The 20,728-nt window shown below is 50.0% G+C and overlaps 1 protein-coding gene across 2 annotated transcripts; it reads right to left on the bottom strand.

Moving 5' to 3' along the window:
- Nucleotides 1-90: 90 nt before the first annotated feature.
- Nucleotides 91-19,627, bottom strand: LOC119623769 (butyrophilin-like protein 9). 2 transcript variants are annotated; one of them, XM_073013970.1, is made up of 11 exons: nucleotides 19,221-19,627; nucleotides 14,161-14,292; nucleotides 12,078-12,422; nucleotides 9,972-10,253; nucleotides 6,522-6,641; nucleotides 6,336-6,368; nucleotides 5,568-5,588; nucleotides 4,350-4,370; nucleotides 4,090-4,116; nucleotides 1,695-1,721; nucleotides 91-817 (listed from the first exon to the last, which is right to left on the bottom strand). In XM_073013970.1, exons 2-11 carry the CDS (start codon nucleotides 14,267-14,269, stop codon nucleotides 195-197), a joined length of 1,608 nt encoding a protein of 535 aa, XP_072870071.1. In that variant the 5' UTR covers nucleotides 14,270-14,292; nucleotides 19,221-19,627; the 3' UTR covers nucleotides 91-194. The 2 variants fall into 2 exon arrangements, with proteins under 2 accessions (XP_072870071.1, XP_072870072.1); XM_073013971.1 differs by lacking the exon at nucleotides 14,161-14,292 and having other exon boundaries at nucleotides 19,221-19,318.
- Between the last annotated feature and the right edge of the window lie 1,101 nt (nucleotides 19,628-20,728).

Below are 20,728 nucleotides of genomic sequence, written 5' to 3'. Positions count from 1 at the left end.
AAAATCGCATTACACATACGCATCTACGTAGGCAAAGGTCCCCCTCTTTGTCCCCCTGGCTGACATTTTGGCTGGTGCACCTGCTCACTTCACCGGAGCAGGAGAGCAAAGCGCGGGCCTGGGATCAGGAGAGCAAAGCGCGGGCCTGGGGTCCGGGGAGCCTCCCGGGCCAGTCCTGCGGCCACGAGGGCGCCTCACCACCAGTCCGGCGCGGGGTCCGCGGGCTCGTAGGGCTGCAGCCACGTGTCACTGTCGTTCTCTTCGGGGACGCGCGTCCGAACCCGCAGCGGGCAGATGGTCAGGGGATCCGGACGTTCGCCGCCGTCGTGGGCCCGGGGCCTGAAGTAGGCACACAGCGCGCCCGAGAAGGTGTCGTGGAAGGTGAAGATGTGGGAGCCGTCGGACACGTTGAAGAAGGACAGCTGTCCCGCCTCGCAGTCCAGGAAGACGCCCAGGCGCCGCGGAGGCACGCGCAGGGGGAGCGCCACGCGGTGCGGGGCCAGGACGAAGTACTCGCAGCCGTTCCACAGCCCCAGCACCCAGTAGCCGGTCGCCGGGCTCAGGCGCACGGGCCCCGCGCGCGGCACCGCGGCCAGGCAGGCGCCCAGGAACCAGCGGCTGCGGCGGCCCACGTGCACCTCCCAGTAGTGGCGGCCCGCGGAGAACCGCTGCAGGCTCAGCGCGCACTTCTGCTCCGAGAACCGCTGGGGGTCGCTCGGCACCGGGTCTGGGGGCGCCCGGCGGGAAGACACGCTCTTGCCATCCTCGGACACTTCCAGGCTGGGGTGCGCGGAGGCCGCATCCAGAGTCACGTCCACTGCGCAGAGCCGCAGCGTTAGTGCGCGCCCCGGACGGTCTGGGCCGGTCCGTCTCTTCCCCGAGACGGACAAACCTCTAGTTTCTCTTGGTGGAATAATCAGTGAAATGAACCCCTTACTCCGACCCTCGCCCCTGCAAACTCCCTCCCCGGGACTGAAGTGACATGTTGTAAGTCCCTCCTGCGTGTTTGATAGTGACAAGGAATCCTGCCCTGGCTTGAACTCCATACCAGAGATAGCAAGGCAGCAGGCTGGTGGGAAGGGAGCCACGTCCCGGGCAAGGGGAAGGACCTACGGGCTGGCTCTAGTTCCTGCTGGTGGCACCACCCCGTGTGACCTTGACATAATCAGGAGAGCACTGAGCGTCATTTTACAGAAGTTTTTGGATTTTTTTTTTTTTTTTTTTACATACAGTCCTTCAGAAAGTTTTAAAAAGGCTTTTAAAAGGACTTTTGAGATCATCTATCCAGTGCCCCACATTTCAACACCCCATCCCATCTGACAGATGGGAACCTAGGGGACCCCTTCTGTCAGAGGATCCGGGAGGTTCCTTATAAACTCTGCACTCTCGCCTGCAAATGGCCCCGAGCCAGACGGAAACAAACGTAGTGTAACCCCGAGGAGCGACGTGTGTGGGAGCTCACGTGTGCGTGTGTGTGTGCACGTGCGTGTGCATGGAACCACGCGTGTGTGTGCATACACATGCAGGCATATGTGTCGTGTGGCGTGTTTGCAAGTGTGCGTGTGTGTCTGTGTGTGCCGGCCCCATACTTGGCTCCCAGAAAGCCCCGACCTCTAATCTCAGATCTCCCCACCTCCCTTCTGTTTAAGATCCAGCCAACCCAAAACACAAATCAGTTTCCTGGCTTCAGTTACCTGCGTATTTTTGGGCTGCTCTCCACTCTGAAACCAAACAGAGGAGAAAAAAAGGTCAGAAACCTCAGTCAGTAACTCTGGAACCTCAGCAAAGGCTCCAGATGCATGAGGGATGCAGGCAGCGAGAACGACCCCATTCCCACCATGACAACGGGTTTGAATTCAGACTGGTCTTGGGGTTCACCATGTATTTTCCTGAGAAATTTTAGATCGAGTAGAGGCCTGTGTCATTGATACCAGAGCTCCATGCAGGCTGAAATTCTGCTGGAAAAAGCAGGAGAATGGAGCACGTAGGTGAAGAGACCCTATAGGCAGCCTGGATGCCCTGAGACACGGAAGTGGAGCCTCAGACTCTGACTGGCCAGGCTGTGCCCAGGAGGTCCAGCTGAGCCTGACAGATCCCGAAGATGCCCTCCAGATGTCCTGTGTTTTTGTGACATGCCTCCATTCTTAATGTGAATCAATCTGAGTGGATTTCTGTTATGTTTTATCTCGTTTTGTTTTGCAACAAAGATATCACCGAGTCACAAAAGCAAAAGCAACACAAGACATTCTCAGAGTTCCAGATATTTACAGCAAGGCTTTGTTGCCCCAGTTTTGTGTCAGGATAACTGGTGAAGCTTTAAACACAATAGCTCTTGTGTGGAATATCTCAGTTCTACAAAGATATTGATTTTCCCTAAGTTTATCTGTAAGTTCAAAGCAATCCTATGTTAAACTCCTTTTTGGATTTTTTGTGGAGATTTATGAATTTATCCTAAAGTTTATATTTTAAAAAGGTTCATTCACTTTAAAAAAGGAATTGGAAATGGAGAAGGAAAACTTGTACTTTCAGATACTACAAAAGCCATAGCAGTAAAAACAATGATGTAATAGGTGGCCAATGGACAAACTCATATAGAGACAGGAATCCAACGTGCATCAAAGGTGGTTCCCATCAGTGGCAACCCTGGAATGGTGGAGTAAATGGCGTTGGTAAGCCCAGCTCACTATATGGAGAAAAATCACAGGATTCTCACCCAACACCTCATAAAATGGCAAATTTTAGATGGATTAAAGATGCAAATATAAAGATAGTAGAAAGGTTTTTGTAGTTACATGAAGAAAAAGAAATAGAAGAAAGTGTAAGAGAATATCTTTGTGACCTAAGTGTGAGGAAAGTTTTCTTCAATGAAACTTCAAAAACACAAACCATAAGGTAGGTAAAAAGGTGATGGATTACATTTTATCAAAATTAATAATTCCTTTTCAATAAGGGGAACTATGGACACAGCTAATGGCAGATGGCACAACAGAAGAAGGAATTCACAATGTTTACCCACGAGGGATTAATCTCTCTCTCTCTCTCACACATACACACAGACACACACACACACACACACACACACACACACACACACAGACATATAATATTCCTGTTAATAATAAAAGACAGCAATCCCAAAAGAAAAATGGGTCAGTGATACGAACTGGCAGTTTTCAGTAGAGGAAGCTCCTGAAGCAACTAGCGTATACGGAGATGCTCAATCTTCTCAGCATTCACAGGTGTGCAAACCTAAAGAACCATGAGTCATCACTTATCCCCATTGACTGGCAAACTTAGAAAGCGGGCTCACGTGAGATGTGGGCACATGGAATGTCCCTGCTTGGCTGGTGGCAGGATGATGACGCTGCCTTCAGCGCATCCCAGTATCCCCTTACCCCATGGGACACACCCACCATGGGCCAGCAATCCCCCTCCTAGTTATAGACCCCAGAGAGATCTCCACACAGGGCCGTAAGGCAATGTGTTTGAGACTATGCATTCGGTGTTGTTGTGGAGTTACAGGCAGCCTGGATACCTTCCCCAGGAGGGTGGCTGGCTAAAATGAAGCACTCTGCGGTAAGGAGGAAAAACAGACTGAATACACACGAGTGGCAGCGATGGATATTAAAGCATGGTGAGCATGAGAAAAGCAAGGAACAGCACAGAACCATAAATGTCACTTACATGAACTAAGATGCATATGCGTAAATCGATATTCACATTTTGCAAGAATATATACAAACTATATACATTAGACTGTCTGCATTAGGGGTGAATAGAGGGAGGTATACAGAGAAGTATTTCCATGTACAGCAACACACTCATGCCCGAACCATGAGTCTGTCTTGGAGGATGGGCACCAGGAGTCAAGGTAACTCTGATATGTAACCAGGATTGGAACTAGTGGTTTGCAGTACACTTAGTCCTCAGGACGGAGTATAACCTCTACCCAGTGACACAGATTAACACATGCTGTGTGAGGCCGCGGAATGCAACCAGAATGAAGCCCAATAGGTTCATCAGGGTGAGTTGGACCGGGGTGCTCAGACATAAATGAGGAAGAGTCAGAGAGAGACGGATTCCACTCACCAGCCTGGCCTTCAGTCCGTCTCCAGTCTGAAGCAACCAAGGAAAAGCAGGAAATTAGCACATCAGGACCCCAAGCTTCCCCGCTCACACATCACATCTTGCACCCACCGTGTCCCCTCCCCTCCCCTCTCTCCCGCCACCCACACCGCCAGCAGGGGTCCTGCCTGGGCACCATACCTGGTTGGGAGATGAGAAGATATATCGGGAACCAGATGCAAAATGATGAATAAAGAGAAATAGTTCTAAGAGGGGTCACTTACCAAGCTCTTTCTGAAGCTTCTCTGCAAGCGGAACACACAAAGAAAACATCAGCCTGCTGATGGGTGGAACCATCTTCCCAAGACAGGCCACTGGGAAGAGCTTCCTCAGTCTTAAGCCATTGCTAATCATAGCTTCATTTTTTTTTTTTTTTTTTTCCCGCAGCTTCATCTTTGCCCCTTCATTGCCCTCAAAAAGGAGGCCCACCTGCAGGACTCTTATGCCTCATCCTATCTTAGCTCAAAGGTAGAAATCTGCACAGGGCCTAGAAGGGGAACCAGATCTTAGTACTGACATGCCTCTTCCCAGGGTTCAGGTTATTCCTTCTGTCTGAAATCACAAGCTTCCTGGGGGCAGAGCTCCTACGAAAGTCCAGGCACTGAGCGCAGCCTATGTGAGCCTCAGGGTCACTTACTGGGTACGTTATTTAAAGGACTGGAAGGACATCACACCCAATTATTTCCCCTGACCAAATACCAAGGACGCCAACATTTTGCTACTAAAAATGCATTCCTTTGATCTGTCCATCCAGTGTCAAGCTCTTTCAAAGGTAAATGCTCCTGGTAGAGGCATTCGTACTATAGTGTTATGACTTACAATTCAGACTATAGTGTTAATGACTTATTAGGGCTATTTTTTTTTCATTCCCCTTGAAGGACTAGGCAGATGGCAAGACAAGCTTCCCCAACCTTACAGTTTCATTTGAATCACACCCCAACCCCAACACCATGATGGCCTTTTCCTCCATTCCCCCTCCCTTGGGTTCACTCTGTCTTCCTCTCTGCAGAGACACATTCCATGGTTTCACGTCTCTGAGTACCTCTGGGGAGAAAAGTGAATCTGAGAAATTATTCCCATTTTGGTGCACATTAAAGGTGTCACCCTTCCTAGTGCCATTTGCATTAAAAAGAGAAGGATATTTTAGGAAGATGAACCAGAAACAGTAAACGTTTTATGACGGAATTTTAACTGAATTGTCTAATTTGCAGGGGAGGAGCTGGCAGGGTCTGTCCGGAGGGTCTCAGGCAGCTGGACAGTGGCAGGCAGTCACCTTTTCAGCCCCTTAGCAAGAGAAGAGGTGGAGGCTCACAGGGATGGTCTAGAATTAGACAGTTGCCAGCTGACTCCCTCCAAAGGGAGCCTCTCCTTCCACTGCACAGGCACAGGGGTCCACCCCACTGTCTGACAGGCAGCACTGTGGCCCGGCACCCAGAACTTACCCAGCTCTGCAGTGAGTTTCCCTAGAGAGAGAGAGAGATAGGAAAAAAAAAAAAGAAGAAAGACTCTCAGGTTGGGGAACAAGGCAGACAGAACAGATGGATGAACGCTGAGGCCACACCTCCGATGTGGCACTCCCACCCCCGGTGGTCTGGGGGCCCAGGCTGGGCTGGACAGTGAGGCTCCAGGCAGGGGATGGGGAAGTGCTCACGCTTGGCTCCCCTTCTCCATAGGAGGGTGACCCAGCGCCCTCCCTCCTGCTAGTGTGAAAATAAATGTCGGAGCCTTCCAAATTTACTCTGCCCAGGGGAAGCATTAAGCCCTGGACACTGCCTCACACACCACGGCTGTTTGGTCTGGTGTCTGACCGCTGCTTCCTGACCTTGTGCTGAGGTGTCACCCATCAGCCCGACTCCCTGCGCTTCACGAAAACCTGGACGCAATGACGCTGGCAGCGGAGACCCCGGTCACTGCTCCCTCTGTACGGTGGAATGTTAAGCGAGCTCCGAGGGTGTGATCAACAGCAGCCAATCAACCCTGGCACCGCACACTACCCTCTGCGTGGAAGATGCAACCGTTCAGCACCTCCGCTTTTGTCCCTATGAACAATCTTCCTTTTCCCCACCGAGGGCGCTGATGGCCGCTCCCGGGGGCCGCCCTGACACCTTGCGCTGGAACAAACCCTCGTCATGGGGTCCAGAGCCTTTGATTTACTGCACTGCGGGTCGGCACCTCCGGAGGTGGGTGCAGAGCGCCCGGTCCCCGCTCACCTTCTCTCTTCTGCGCCTCCTTCTTCAGCTTTTCTGAAGGGAAAACGGGAGGGGAGAGGCTGAGTGTGCGCCCCCCGCTCTCTCCAGGCCCCCTTCCCGCGCCGCGTCCTGGGAGGAGGCGTCCTGTGGCCCGGGGTCCAGGACCGGCCGGACGCCCCTCCCCGCCCCACTGCCCCGCGCCGGTACCTTGGCATCGCCGCCGCAGCCGGAGGAAGCCCAGCGCCAGCGCCGCGAGGACCGCCAGCAGCGCCGCCAGGGCCCAGACCAAAGCGCCCTTCCACGGAGAGGCTCCGGGAGAAAACACGCCTGGAAAACACCCCCCGGGCCATCTCGATTCAGGCGCCACTGAACACCCAGACGCAAGCCTGGCCTGCCCGCTGCGCGCCGGAAAACCGCCCGAGGGACCTTCGGCCGGCAGCCGCGGGTGAAATGCGCGTGGGGCAGCCGCGGGTGAAATGCGCTCCGGAGGTGGGAGCCGAGCGCGCTCTGCGGACGGGCCGGGGCGAGCTGCAGCGTGTGCGGGAGGGAACCGGCGCCCCAGCCCGGCTCGCGGCTTCTGCGGCCACGACCACGCGCTGCCCTCGCTCCGCTCCTTCCCACTCTTGCCCCACGTGGGAGGGTCCCTGGGGCTTGGCAGGCGCTGGACGTCCAGGGGGCTCCCGCTCTGCGCCCGCGCTGTCTAATCCACAGCTCGTCTCCTGCTTGTTTGCAAACATTCGGCTTCTACCTCGGTTCTTACTGCGCTTTTGGAAGCCGTGAGAACGAAACCACGCGCGCGTGGCCTGGCAGCTCCCACCTCCCTCCCGGCTCCCCAGGCAGGACCCGCCCCGGGGCAGCGCCCACAGCACCAGCCGGCGCAGAACACATCGGCCTTTCACAAACGCTGTGGCAGTTTAACAGAGTGACTTTCTGTCTGTGTCGTCTAATTACTGGAAAATGGTGCTTTGATCTCAGATCTTTAAGAAATATTCTTTTTTGTTGCAGTAAAATATACGGAACAACGTTTCCCATCTTAACCGTTTTTAAGTGTACAGTTCAGGGGCGTAAGTGTATTCACCATGTGGTGCAACCATCACCACCGCGCATCTCCAGAAGTTTCTTCATCTTTCAAAACTGAACCTCTGTGCTTATTAAACAATAGTTCCTCTTCACCCCGCAGCCCCTGGCGCCCTCCATACACTCTCTCCACCCCTGTGGACTTGACTTCTCCAGGTAATCCCACATCAGCGGAATCAGACAGCATTGGTTCTTTTGTGTCTGGCTTATAAGTGACATTAATGGGCTTTGGCTTTTAATTTTGCTTTTCTAGCAGTGCATTTTTATTGTATGGTACAAGAACACTGGGTCACAACGGATTGGTCCTCACAACAGATGGTGTGTGAAGCAATCGCCTGGGGTCAAGAGCAAGGGCTCAGGGCCAACTGTCTCTCTGACCTGTGACCCTCCCCCTCGACCCTCTGGCTTCCTCGCTGTTCTGCCAGCAGCCGGCAGGTTTCCCTCTCAGGCCCCTGGCTTTGCCCTTCCCACCACCAGAATGCCTTCCCAAAGTTATCCATGTGAATCATGCCCTCTGTAAAGGGGTCCGTGCATGCAAACATTTACCCATCTAAAAATTTGTATATAAACTTAAGTTTCATAATAAATACAAATAATATAAATTAAGATTTATATTAAAAGCTAAAAAGAAAATATTGGGTTTTTCCTGGTGCAAAAAGAGAGACACTTTCCTCTTCCCCTCTCTTAGTTCATTTTCCTTAGAAAATGTATCAATTCTTTCTTTACAACCCAAGAATGTTTTTTCTAAGGGTGGCGTATTTGAAATGCAAACATAAAAGGGAGAGCACTAAGAATGATGGTTTCCAGAAACCATCATTCTTAGCAAACTATCACAAGAACAGAAAACCAAACACTGCATGTTCTTACTCATAGGTGGGAACTGAACAATGAGATCACTTGGACTCCGGAAGGGGAACATCACACACGGGGCCTATCATGGGGAGGGGGGAGGGGGGAGGGATTGCACTGGGAGTTATACCTGATGTAAATGACGAGTTGATGGGTGCAGCACACCAACATGGCACAAGTATACATATGTAACAAACCTGCACGTTGTGCACATGTACCCTAGAACTTAAAGTATAATAATAATAATAATAAATAAATTAAAAAAAAAAAAGGGAGAGCACTGCCACGGAGATCCCTGTCTCATGGGAGTTTAGCTTAGCTGCATGGCTCCAACTCGTAACTACAGGCTTGCCGTAGACATATCACATGCTTTGTTTTTCCTTTGGTTAAAGACAGTTGGCTCACACAGATGGCCATCCCAGTTCCCAGGAGATTTAGAACCATGTGTGATAAGTGGTTTGCCAAGTCCTCCTACTTGCAGACAAGTTATCATGAGAACATGTATGCATTGGCTTGTATCTGACCGACTATATCAAAGGGTGAGATTTCTTTTCTGTTATAATAAAATAGCTATTGATTTGGACTCTGTGAAAAATGGCCCGTAGATTGGGTTTGTCCTGAAAATGTAAAACAATTAGAACCATGAACTGGAAACCCTTTGGTGGCTGCCTTGTAATAAGACTTTAACCATGACCCTGCCTTCAGCTCGCTGCCTAAACAACCACTTCCCAGACGTCATCTGTAAGAGGGTAGACACACAGCTAGTCCTCTTAAGTATTACCAAATTCCCCTGTTCTGGAGCTTTCCAACTTTGAATTCCAGTAATACGGTACAAGAGAGCTTGCTTCTCCGTAGCTCCATCAACAACACATGGAAGCGCTTTTGAAATTTTGTGTCTGATAGTTAAAAAAATTGCATTTTGATATAGCTTTGATTTGCCTTTCTCTCACTAAGTGTAAGGCCCCACTACTTTCGGCCTGCTTCATTTTTCTCTACAGCGCCTACCACCTTCTTTTTTTTTTTTTTTCTTTAGACAGAGTCTTACTCTGTCGCCCAGATCTCGGCTCACTGCAACCTCTGCCCCTCGGGTTCAAGTGATTTTCCTGCTTCAGCCTCCCAAGTAGCTGGGATTACAGGCGCCTGCCACCACACCCGGCTAATTTTTGTATTTTCAGTAGAGATGGGGTTTCACCATCTTGGCCAGGCTGGTCTTGAACTCCTGACCTCGTGATCCACCCGCCTTGGCCTCCCAAAGTGCTGGGATTACAGGTGTGAGCCACTGTGCCCGGCTGCACCTTCTAACGTGATGTGACAGGATGCACTTCTTTTGCTTATTGTCTGTATCTCCCACTGGCATGGGGACCTGAGGGTAGGGACTGGGGTCACATTGCGGAAACTCAATAAATACTGTTTGGGGGATAGCATGACGAATCTATTGGCTCCCATGATGGCCTCTGATGAGTAGAGTTTTGGGTTTTAGTGTATGGCCTTAGGCACAGAAAGGTGGGCTCTCTGGGGCCTCCCTCACCGACTGTTTGGGGTCTCAGCAGTGTTCTTAGTGTGTTCCTAATATCCAAGTTACTGACTTTTCAGGTGTCAAGGCCAACACACCTATACGCAGACAGACACACCCCATACGCAATACCACTGTGTCTTTATAGATTGCCTTTGGGCCAATGTGTATGGAGACGTGAGGACTAGGAAGACAGGTGTGAGCTGACAACCACTGACCTGCTATCTGGACCACGAACTCTTTCTTCTGGTTCAAGAGGAGATTCTGGATGGAGAGGGACACATTGCTGAAGGCTCCCTCTCGGACAACCACGGATGTTTCCAGACTGAACAGGCCCTGGGCATCCCAGACGATGGCTTCAAACTCTGGAGGCAGGCACTGTCCCTGGTGGTCTCTCCACTGAGCCTTAGGCTTGGGGTACCAGCCACTGGATCTCAGCCTCAGCTGAATGCCTCCTTCCTTGAAGCCCTCCAGGGAGAGGTGAGGGTCTGAGCCCAGCCCTGGCGGAGGCAGGAGGAGTGGGAAAGATCAGGGTCCTTCCGAGAAATCACGCATAAAGTTCATGCCACTGTTCACCATTTGTAGTCACCATAAAGCATCATGAAGTGTGGCTGCTATTAAGACAGGTGTGGGCTTGCAGCTCCCCACCCATGGACTGGAAATGACAGTCTAAATTAGTGGTAGCATGTGGGGACAGTGATACCCCTGAGGGACATTTGGAAATGCTGGAAATGACTCTAAATCAGTGGTAGCATGTGGGGACAATAATACCCCTGAGGGACATTTGGAAATGTGAAGGGGGTCATTGGGTGGGGAAGGGCTCCTGGTAATTAATCATATTAGGCAAGGGACAGTTTCCTAGAATGAAGAACAGCACCACCCTAAATTCTAATACATTCGAGTTGTGACTCTTCTCTTTTTCTTGAATCCCTCCAGAGCTCCAGCTCCACTGCGTCATACACGCTTCTTTATCTCTCCATCCTTGTGGAACTAGCATTGTATTTTGAGTATGCAAAACATTAATGTGGTTTAAATGCCAATGCTGTATAGAAATGTATACCAGGAAAAAAACTCCATCCTTTCCAGGTCATCACACCTCACCCTAGGTAACCAATTTCATTAATTTCTTGTTTATCCTTCCTATGTTCCTTTTGGCAATGTTTCTCCTTCTTTCTTACACATGCAAGTATGTATTATTGAACCTTGCATTTTAATTTTCTCTCTTAACAATACTAGAAATCACTCTGCATCCATTCAGAGACCACCTCATCATTGTTTCAGATGCATAATACATAATATAGATTACTCCATTGGGTGGATAGAGCATATTCAGCTTTTATGCTTGGACATTTAGGTGGTTTCCACTATTTTGCAATTGTTTTTAAAAAGCTTCACAAAGATTAAACTCATACATATGTTTTTTTCATATTGGAGGTGTCGGAGGTGGCGTAAGTTCCTGGAGGTGGGATTGCTGTGTCAGAGGGTAGACACACAGCTAGTCCTCTGAAGTATTACCAAATTCCCCTGTCCTGGAGCTTTCCAACTTTGAATTCCACTAACATGGTACAAGAGAGCTTGCTTCTCCATAGCTCCATCAACAGCACGTGGAAGAGCTTTTGAAATTTTGCTAGTCTGACAGTTAAAAATAAATTGCATTTTGACGTAGCTTTGATTTGCCTTTCTCTCCCTATGAGTAACTTTGTTACTCATAATATATTATATATAACATATAACATTTTTATATTTTATATATTTATAAATTTTATAATTTACAAATATTATATAATATAATATATTATATATAAATAAATATATGATATATTATATATAAATATATATGATATATAACATATATCTCATATATATATATTTTTTGAGACAGAGTTGTCGCCCAGGCTGGAGTGCAGTGGCAGGTGAAGCTCACTGCAGCCAGATCCCTCCACCTCGCTCCCCTGAGTAGCTGGGACTACAGGCATGCACCACCACACCTGGCTAAGAGATGGGGTCTCCCTTTGTTGCCCGGGCTAGTCTCGAACTCTGGGGCTTGAGTGACCTGCTTGCCTCGGTCTCCCAAAGTGCTGGGATTAAGCCTGAGCTTAAGGCTTGAGCCACTGTGCCCAGCCTTTTCATATGTTTAAGGGCTGTTTGTGTATGTTTTGGTGAACTGTTTGTTTTGTTTGTTCATTTGAGAATGGACCTATCAATCAGCTTTTATGTTTTTTAAAAATTACCAACATTCTTCCATTCTCTGTGACTCTACCTCTACTCGGGCAAAGCACTTGTATCTCCCTCTCCCCTGCAGGGCCTTAGGTCAGTCCACGCACCTGCTACCTCCAGTTCCCAGAGAGCTTCGCCAGAGAAGTTGTTAGAGAGGAAGCGGCAGCCATATGTGCCCTCGTCGGAGGGGACGATGCTGTGAAGCTGCAGGATCACACTGCCGTAGGCGATGTAGTCCTTGACCAACTTGGTCCTGTTCCGGAACGCCTCCATCTGCCTGCCAGGGAGCTCCTGCTGCTCCTGGTACAGGTGCACCACGTCTGAGGTGTGGTTCCGGAACCAGCGGATCTCCATGTGCTGGGCATCCAGCTGTGGCCATAGGTGGCACGAGAACTCCACCTCCTCCCCGACGAGGGCCAGGACGGGATACTCAGGGCCTAGCACCTTGACCTCTAGGATGACAAGTCAGAACAGGCAAAAGCAACCCTCATCCAATTAAAAAAAAGTTATCACACCCCTTTATAACTGAGGAATCTACAGCAAGCCATGCAAACAAGAAAGGTAAGATCCTCTGCAGGACAACTGGCCCGGATCCTTGAACAAGTAATTTTTACGAAAAAACGTGAGTGCACAATTAAACACACAGGTGACATCACAACCAGATTTGTGGTGCTCAGCTGGTAACTGGTTTCATCCAACCAGGTACAAATGTTATTTTGGGGACAATTATGTAAATATGACCAAAGCATGAAGTGAAATGGAATCTTTGATCAAAAAAGCAAGTTTCAAAATAATCTGTACAACATTATCTTAAGTAAAAAACATATATATTTGCATAAATGTGCAGAGAAAAATATCTGAAAGGAGACACCAAATTGCTGATGGTGGTAATTTCTGCATGATGAGAATATATATTTTCTTATTTTTGCTTGTCTGATTTTCCGAGTTTAAAAAATAATTCACATGTACAGGTTCTACAAAGGGTATCAAAAATCATCTACAAGGGTTCCCTGCTCCACAGGTTTTCTTATCAAAAGGCCAACCAAATCCTTCCGTTGAGACTTATTTGTTGGGCTCTTTCATTTGATCACCCTCCTCTTTGAAGGCTTCTTCATGGGGCCTCTCTGCTCCCTTTGGTCTGGTCTGTTGTCTGCAGTTCCCATGAGAGTCGCTGCTCCTGCGCTGGTCTTCCGCATGCACTGCCGCCCCACAGGCACTCACTCTTCTCTCTGGCCTCTGTACCTCTCTTCTCCTTTCTTTCCAAGTTCAGCTGAAAGCATCCCGAAGCTCTCCTGTCATGGACCCCCCTGTCCCGCACTTGGCCCACAGGAAATGGAGGGACCTTCCTTTGTTCACACTATTTGATGCCCCTCATTGGCGGCTGGGTGAATATCCAATACCCTTCCAACACGGTTCCCTCTCCAGGTTCTCTCCGGATGTCCCTCCACACACTGATGTCTGGTGGTTTCCCTGGGCACACCCTGCCTCAGCTTATCCCCTACCTGTCATCTTCCTGGAGAATGTGCATCCTGCAAGCCTCTGCTCAAACTATATTCCCTTTCTATGGCTCTCCTCAGCTTTCCAGGAACAAATCATTACTCTTAGCTGTGCTCCCAAAGTCTCTCTCTCTCTCCCTCTCTCTCTCTCTCTTTCTCTCAGCCATGGTCACATAAATGGACAGCCATTTATGCCACATCCACACCCCTCCCTTGACTACAGACCGCTGAAGACCTGGGCTATGCCGCGGTCACCCCAGTATTCCTGGTTTCCAGCCCAGGAAATTAGGAAATCACCTTTGAATTATTAGTTTACACCCTCTGTTGGCTACATCTTTCATGAGAGAAGCTTTGCAAGGGGTAAAGTTAAAAACGTGTATCAATGGGTTCAGCACAAACACAGGCCAATGAGTTTCCTGGCACCCTCTTGCTTGGCTCCCTGCTATGCCTGTGGATTTCGGAGTGCTGGGAAGTGTGCAAGAGGCGGTGGGAGCTGGAGAGATAGTGGAGGAACACTGCAGGCTGGATAATGCCCAGGGGTAGTGTTTCTTTAACAACCAGGATTGAAGTCCTTTTTGTATTTTAGCATCTGGCACGCCCTCGTACTGTTCTAAGATCTTATCCCTGGGGAGCACCTGGCAGGAGGGGTGGCGTTCATGTCCTGGCTGGCTGGGCTACAGATCAGACACAATACCTGAGTTCGGCTCCCCAGGCTGAAGGAGGAGGAGGTGCATGAGGAAGACTAGACTTCTGGTCAGAGATACTGGCTTCAAGGAGTCCAGGGAGACTGGGAAATCCACCATCTCTTTTCAGCAGTGGGGCCCACCTGGAGAGGGACAAAGGGATGCTGGAGCGATGTGCAGAGGTCGGGGGAGCTGGAACTCACTCCATCAGACCTGAAGTCAGTTGTGACCTCAGTTATTTTTGTCTTGCTCTCAAATTCCTGACAAGCCTCAGAGCTTGACTTCTTTAGCTGGATGTGAGAGCTGCTTCTAATTTTTCCAGGGGACACTGTTAATGGCATCCCTGGCCTTGCTCAGGTTCACAGAGCTGCAAGGGGACAAGGCTGAAGGGTCCCAGAGGAAGCAGCTTCTGTGCTGCTTATTGTTTAGAGCCAGGAATAGAGTCACACAATGTGTGGGGGCTCAGTGCCCCCCCACTTTTCTGGGCTTAGCGACTTTGCTCGAACAAAGGGCAGTCTCTGAAGATCTCAGATGCATTTTCATTATCCCTGCCTCACCGCCACCAACCCAACCTTCGTCCCACTTCCCTTTGGTCTGGAACATTGGGTCCACAAAACACAGGAACAAACACAGAGTTCTGCTTTCTCAGAAGTGGAGTGCATGTGGGTGGCTGCCTGCCAGCCCCAACGACGTCCTGGGACACTTTCCTCCAGGCCTGGGACCTTGAGTTGTGCCTTCAGGAGGCCAGCTGGTAACTGTCTCTGTCGAGAGTATCTTCGGGGCCACAGTGATGGAGTCATCCCATCTAGCCACCCCTTCCTCATCTGTGACCCAGGAGGCCCAGACCCAGCCCAGACAAGGGCTGCCCCCTCACTCTTGATGCTCTGCTCCCTTGGGCGCCACTAATGACTCAAGGCCAGAGTGTGTTGCAGCCAGTGAGTCTGGAGACACACAAAACTCTCCACATTTCTCTTGCATTTAGTTGTGCAAGATTTTAGGCAGATTTTTAATTGGCTGGACCTAAATCTCTGCCTGAACCATGGAAGAGACCCGTGCCCACTCCCACGGGTTGCTGGGAGCTCTTGAAATCAAAGTCAGCACCCCCCTTCCCCTCTGCCTTGCAAACGTCCACACTGTCTTCATCCTGGGACTGCACCCCTTGTCTTTTACGGCATCACAGTGCCCTTGTTGGGGAAGGCCGCGGTGGGCTCCTCTGTCCAGCCCTCTCTGTCTCCCCGTCTGCCCCCATGGCTTGGCTTTTCTTCTGAGACCTTGGCATGGCAGGTGTTTCTGATGTCCTGTGGCCGCAAGACACGGGCCACGCTGTCAGCAACGCCACCAGCAGGTGTGAAGGAAGGACTCTCAAAGCTGCTGGCCGTGCAGTGGCCAAAGGATCAGAGGGGTGTGCAGGGTGAGTTAATGAGGTGGTAGAGGCTTCCCAGGGACCCTTAGGCTGGGAGGGACCCGGGTAGGCAGGAATACAAGGGAAGAGGGGTGGCCCGTGAGGCTCATGGGCTGATGGCCCTGTCTCCTAGAGCTGAAATTGAGGGGACAAACAGAGGACAGGTTGGGACAGCTCCAGGTGTGTTTCAAGAAGGTCTCAAGGACAGGAGGTGGGGTCCCCTGAAGCAGGGCCGTGTTGACAGCTCTCAGTTATTGGAATCCGATTCACACAATGACATGGGAGAGGCCTTGGGCAGGGTCCAGGCTCTGGCTGGACAGTCCGGACTCTCACCCTCTGCGGCCACTGGTGCGAGCCTCTCTGTGACAGGTGGGGAAGCTGCAAGGAAGGGTTCTAGCAAAGGGGTCTACACTGGTTGTGCACCTTCTCACCCTCTCTTCTGTTCCCTTCTCTTTTCCTTTATGCTTCAGTCTTTTCTTCTGGATTCTAGACACAGGTTAGAGCCCCATGACAGCAAAGCCAGGAGGGGCACGTCAGTGTCCAGCTAGTGCCTTCCAAAACCAAGCGGGGCTCAGCGTTTGTGCATCCATCTGGGTGGGCTGGGTTCTGGGGAATTAGTCGGGGTTGTGTTAGGCTGTGACACAGGCCCCCTCATGAGGTGGTAATGGGGCGCGAGACAGGTCCCACAGCTGGCCTCCTCGCAGAAGGAACACTCGTTCCAATGGCCTGGGCTGGAGGCAGGCTGCCACCTCCCAGGGACAGGGGATTGGGGCAGGGTGTTCCAGAACCGTGGAAGTGCTAGAGGGACCTCCGTTCTCTGTTGTGAGACACCCGTGTGATTTCCATCATGGATGCCTCAGAGGAGGAGGATTGTAGACACACACACACACACACACACACACGTGCTCATAGTAATAAAAACGAACATGCACTGGGTACTTCCTATCTATCAGGCACTTATCTATACCTCAAGTATTATTAGTATTTTTATTATTATTATTACTAATAGGTCCAAATTATAGCTGAGGAAACGGAGGCCCGGGAGCTGAGTGACTTGCTCTGGCCCACAGTGGGTGAGAGGTGGAGGGGGTTCCACCTCCACTGTCCGGTTCCAGAGCCTCGCTCTGCGCTTCTCGAATTCAGATTCCTCACCAGCTGTGTCGTGTGTCTGGGTACACCCTTCAGTCACTCCTGTTACCCAAAACCATGACGTCTGAGGAACCAGCTGGCCACAGACCAAACACCCTAACCTGCCATCACACAGAGGCACTGAAGAAGCGACCGACTCCCAGGGTGCCAGCCACAAAACCAGCCAACCAACCAACCAACCAACTAATGAATAAAAACTTTAAAATCCCACTGCCAGATAAAACAACTTAAAACTGAGGTCTCCCTAAGACTTTGTCAAGAGCATCTTCTCAGCCAGGAGGGACATGTGCCTGGCCCCTTGGCTCCCAACACTCAAGGGTATCATCTTGAAAGCCTTTAGTCAGAGACAGATGGTCTGGCAAGTTCCTGAAGGAAAAAATCAGCGGCTACTGAACAGCACCCTCCTCCCCGTTTGCTGCCGCGAGTCCGCCCTTTCTGACCTCACTCTCCAGTTAAGGATCGAGGGTGCTCAATCCGTACTTGAAGTTCAAGTCCCCTCCTTGAAGGAAACACTTTCCACTCTCTGCTATTTTGATTACAGTGTAAATTGATTTCAGGTTCTGTTCCTGGTGAGGCGGTTTTGCCTGGGGAAGGAGTAAGCGACTGGACGCATCGGATATTTGGGGAAGATTGAAACCCGGTGTGCGCGAGGACCGCCGAGGGATCCTCCAGCTGCAGCTGAGCTCTGGTGGCGCGCACCTGCTCCTCGTCCTCCCAGGAGCCTCGGGCCGCTCCCTCCGGAAGGCACAGGGAGAAATAAGTGTCCTGGGAAATGTCACCGCCTGCACCCAGCAAAAGCCCATTTCTTTCTTCTCCTTCTCTTTTTATTTTTTTCTTCTTGCTCTCTCACTGCCCCCAGCCCACCCCATTCCTGTTCTCTCCTCCTGCACCTGCAATTCCTAAACAACCCTGACGTTATTTTGATTTCCGGTCCCTCAGTCTTGAATCTGTCTTTAAAGATGAGTACTTTTTGCTTTGCTACTGTTATTTTTTTAGATAATTTATTGTTAAATGAAGAATTTTAAAGCAAAATGCAGTGGGACAGATGTCAAAGGCAAGTTGAAAACATAATTTCTGTCGAATACTATTCCGGATTTCCTAAGATTAGGCACAAGAAAAGCATCGAATGAAAGGTACTTACTCAAGCTAAGTCTTTTTAAAAGGTCTGTATTTGAAAGGAAAGCAATTTTTCACTAAAAATATAAATCATTCTTATTACATGAAAACCGTAATTTAAGGGACTGAGAAAAAAGCTTTTTGATTCACAAATAAACAGCCTCTCCCTAATACACTTAGGAATGTTTGTTTTTAATCAGTGACTCTTAAAAATCACTGCTTCCACCTGAAAAACTCACGCGAATCACTAAGGATTGACGTCCTCCGATCCACCCTGAAGTGTCCCATTTTTCTCTACACGTCCTTTTCTGCAACTTTCAGCAAAGCAAGACTGGAGAAAAAGAGCATTAGAAGGAACCTCAGCTGATTCCCTAGTGAATAACTTAACATAATAGAACCTGCTTTTCCGTTTGCATTACACATTCACAGTCTCTCACTCTTACTTACTATAGTGGAGTATTTCAGATTCTGTCCACACATACAAGTATTTGCCTGAACTTAACACTGTCTTCCTGACATAAAGGTAAATCTCCCAAGGACATCTCCGAACCTGGCAGTGTCCAAAGGCCACGTCCTCCCACAGGACTGCCTCGCCTGCCGTGCTGCTGTTGGTGTTGCCCTGAGCGGTCCCAGGGTCTCCATGGGGCGGAGCAAAACCTTGGGGATTTCCCTAACATAATTTTAAGACTACGTTTAACACTGACATGACCACATTAGGAAACCCGGCAGGAAAATCCACTTTTATTAATAAATGTCATGTCACTTGCTCTCCCAAACACAGGAGGCATGTTTTGCCCTGCATGTGTGTGAGGAGACTATGGGGTCCCAGAGCGGAAAACTTCTCTAGTAATAAAGTATAGAAATTATCCCTGAAAGTGTAGTCTTTGCTTTGCTACTTCTGTAAGCTGTGGAACTGGGGAATTTTGCCTGTCTCCTATCCTCCACCCCCCCAGCTGCAAGTCCCCGGGTGTCAGTGGGGCCTTGGCCCTCTCCCACTGGCCTCCCTGGCACCCCTGCAATGCCCTTGCCCCTGGTAGACCCCAGGTAGTGCCCACTGTCTGCACTGGTTCGATTTCAACAGGTCCACAGGAGGATTTCCACCCTCTTAGTCTCTACGGAAGATAGACTGCCCCAAGAAGGGAACTGCCATGAGGCTTGCAATCCTTTTCATCTGGTGAGGGGCAATGGGAAGTATCAGGATCCTGCCTCCTGAGATGGGGCCTACCTAAATGGGCGTCGACATCTCCTCTTGGCCATATTCGGAACATCCCATGCTGCAGCCAAGCTCGGATAATAAAATGCTGCCACTAATTGTACGCCCTCCCAAAGCCTCCCACCTTCATTTTCTGATTGCTGTTTCTGAAAAGTGGAGGTGTAGGCAGCTGTTGAGAATGAGCCACTTACCTGTCAGGTAGCAGCAAAAGGTCTGCAATGGCAGATGAGTCCCAGTGATCTCACCTCCTCTGCAAAGGGTGATGATCGCTGGGAAGTGTCTTGGTCCCAGATGCTAAGATTCGGTAGACGTGGACTGGCAGCTGAGCTCCAGAGGCCAGGACATGTGTGAGAATTATTTATCCATCTTCCTCCCAGAGATATATGCTGTTTGCTCTGCCCTTTGCTATGAAAACCAAGGTGGATAGAACAAAACAAGGAAGTCGTCACATCCTCTCTCTGAGAAAAATCTTGAATTCCCATGTAAAATATCTCTCTAGGGTCACAGAAGGAGGGGAAAGGTATCTGAGAGCTTTGTAGAGAGTGACAGCTGCAGAGGCTCAAAGTGGGGAGAAAAGGCTCCAGCTGGGTGCAGGGTCTTTGTGCCGGTGAAGCTGGGACTCCTGGGAGGCAGGGGGGCAGTCCCCGAATGTGAAAGAGAGTCGACTGCAATCTCCACTAACTAACCATGAGGAAGGGGCTGAAGCCCAGTTTTTAACCCACCATAACCTTCTCCTCAGGGCAAGGTCAGTAGGGAGTAACTCCTGGGGGCATTGCTGTTAGTGCAGCCTGCAAAACCTGTTCGCGTGCAGCTTGGAAATGCAGCGGGTGCTGGACTGGGATCTCTCTAGTGGAGCAGAGCTCAAAAAAGAAGAAGCAAGCACTACCCCACCCCAGCCCACCCCATCTTACTGTAGGCCACGGTGCGACTTGGGCATAAGTGGACTGAGGCACTAGCCACCCAGCTGCAGCCCACACTGACATCCCCTCCAGGGAACAGGCCAGAGCTGAGGCACGAGCCGCTCAAACACATGCAGTATTGTGGTAAACTGAGGAGCGGAGAGATGGATGTGAAAGTCAGGAGGATTGTTTATTTTAGGTACACACCAGCTCAGTGGACTCACGTCCAAAAAGCTGAGCCCTAAACAAAGACAGGGTGGGGTGTTTGTACGTGGGCTTACGATAAACAAAACAAAAGCAGTTAATCATATGATAGGTCACATAATCTATAGCACAGCATAACTTGTGGCCTTGCATAGCCGGTGGCCTTGTAGCTGCATTGAAAGAAAAACAAGAACTGACTAAATACAGACGTTCGTAAAACACGATCACGCTGAAGAAGCCTGAGGAAAGAGTAACAGTAAAAGAATTTGCCTTTCTTTTTCCTTTAACCTTGCTCTGGAAGTGGGGTGGGGGGTGTCTGGAGCCCATTCCTTTGGCCTTGGTTTTCTGGACAGCGTTATCTTATCTGTCCTTGAAGTGAGCTTGCTAGGCAGAGGAAAACTTGTTTTCTTTTAAACCCTTGCCTTGCCTGTTACTTTTCTTGGAGTGAATGAATGCATATGTATTTTTAATTTTTCTGCCTCAGCAGGACACCGCAGGGACTCCCAGAAGGGTCTGTGTTTGGAGAGGGGCCTGTGCAGGTGGCAGGGGTCCATATGGGAGGGAGACAGGAGCCAGTGAGCTACAGTCATCGACCT

This window comes from Chlorocebus sabaeus, unplaced genomic scaffold, assembly GCF_047675955.1.
Source record: "Chlorocebus sabaeus isolate Y175 unplaced genomic scaffold, mChlSab1.0.hap1 unalloc_scaffold_114, whole genome shotgun sequence".
Taxonomy (NCBI): Eukaryota; Metazoa; Chordata; class Mammalia; order Primates; family Cercopithecidae; genus Chlorocebus; species Chlorocebus sabaeus.
This window is presented reverse-complemented; position numbering and strand designations above follow the sequence as displayed.

What these genes read in the sequence shown, in the direction of transcription:
- LOC119623769 (XM_073013970.1), bottom strand. Translation starts at nt 14,269, where the DNA reads ATGGTGGATTTCCCAGTCTCCCTGGACTCCTTGAAGCCAGTATCTCTG. An exon ending in GAAACTCACTGCAGAGCTGG is followed by an intron (nt 4,371 to 5,567) that starts GTAAGTTCTGGG and finishes TTCCGCTTGCAG; the next exon opens with AGAAGCTTCAGAAAGAGCTT. An exon ending in ACGGACTGAAGGCCAGGCTG is followed by an intron (nt 1,722 to 4,089) that starts GTGAGTGGAATC and finishes GTTTGGTTTCAG; the next exon opens with AGTGGAGAGCAGCCCAAAAA.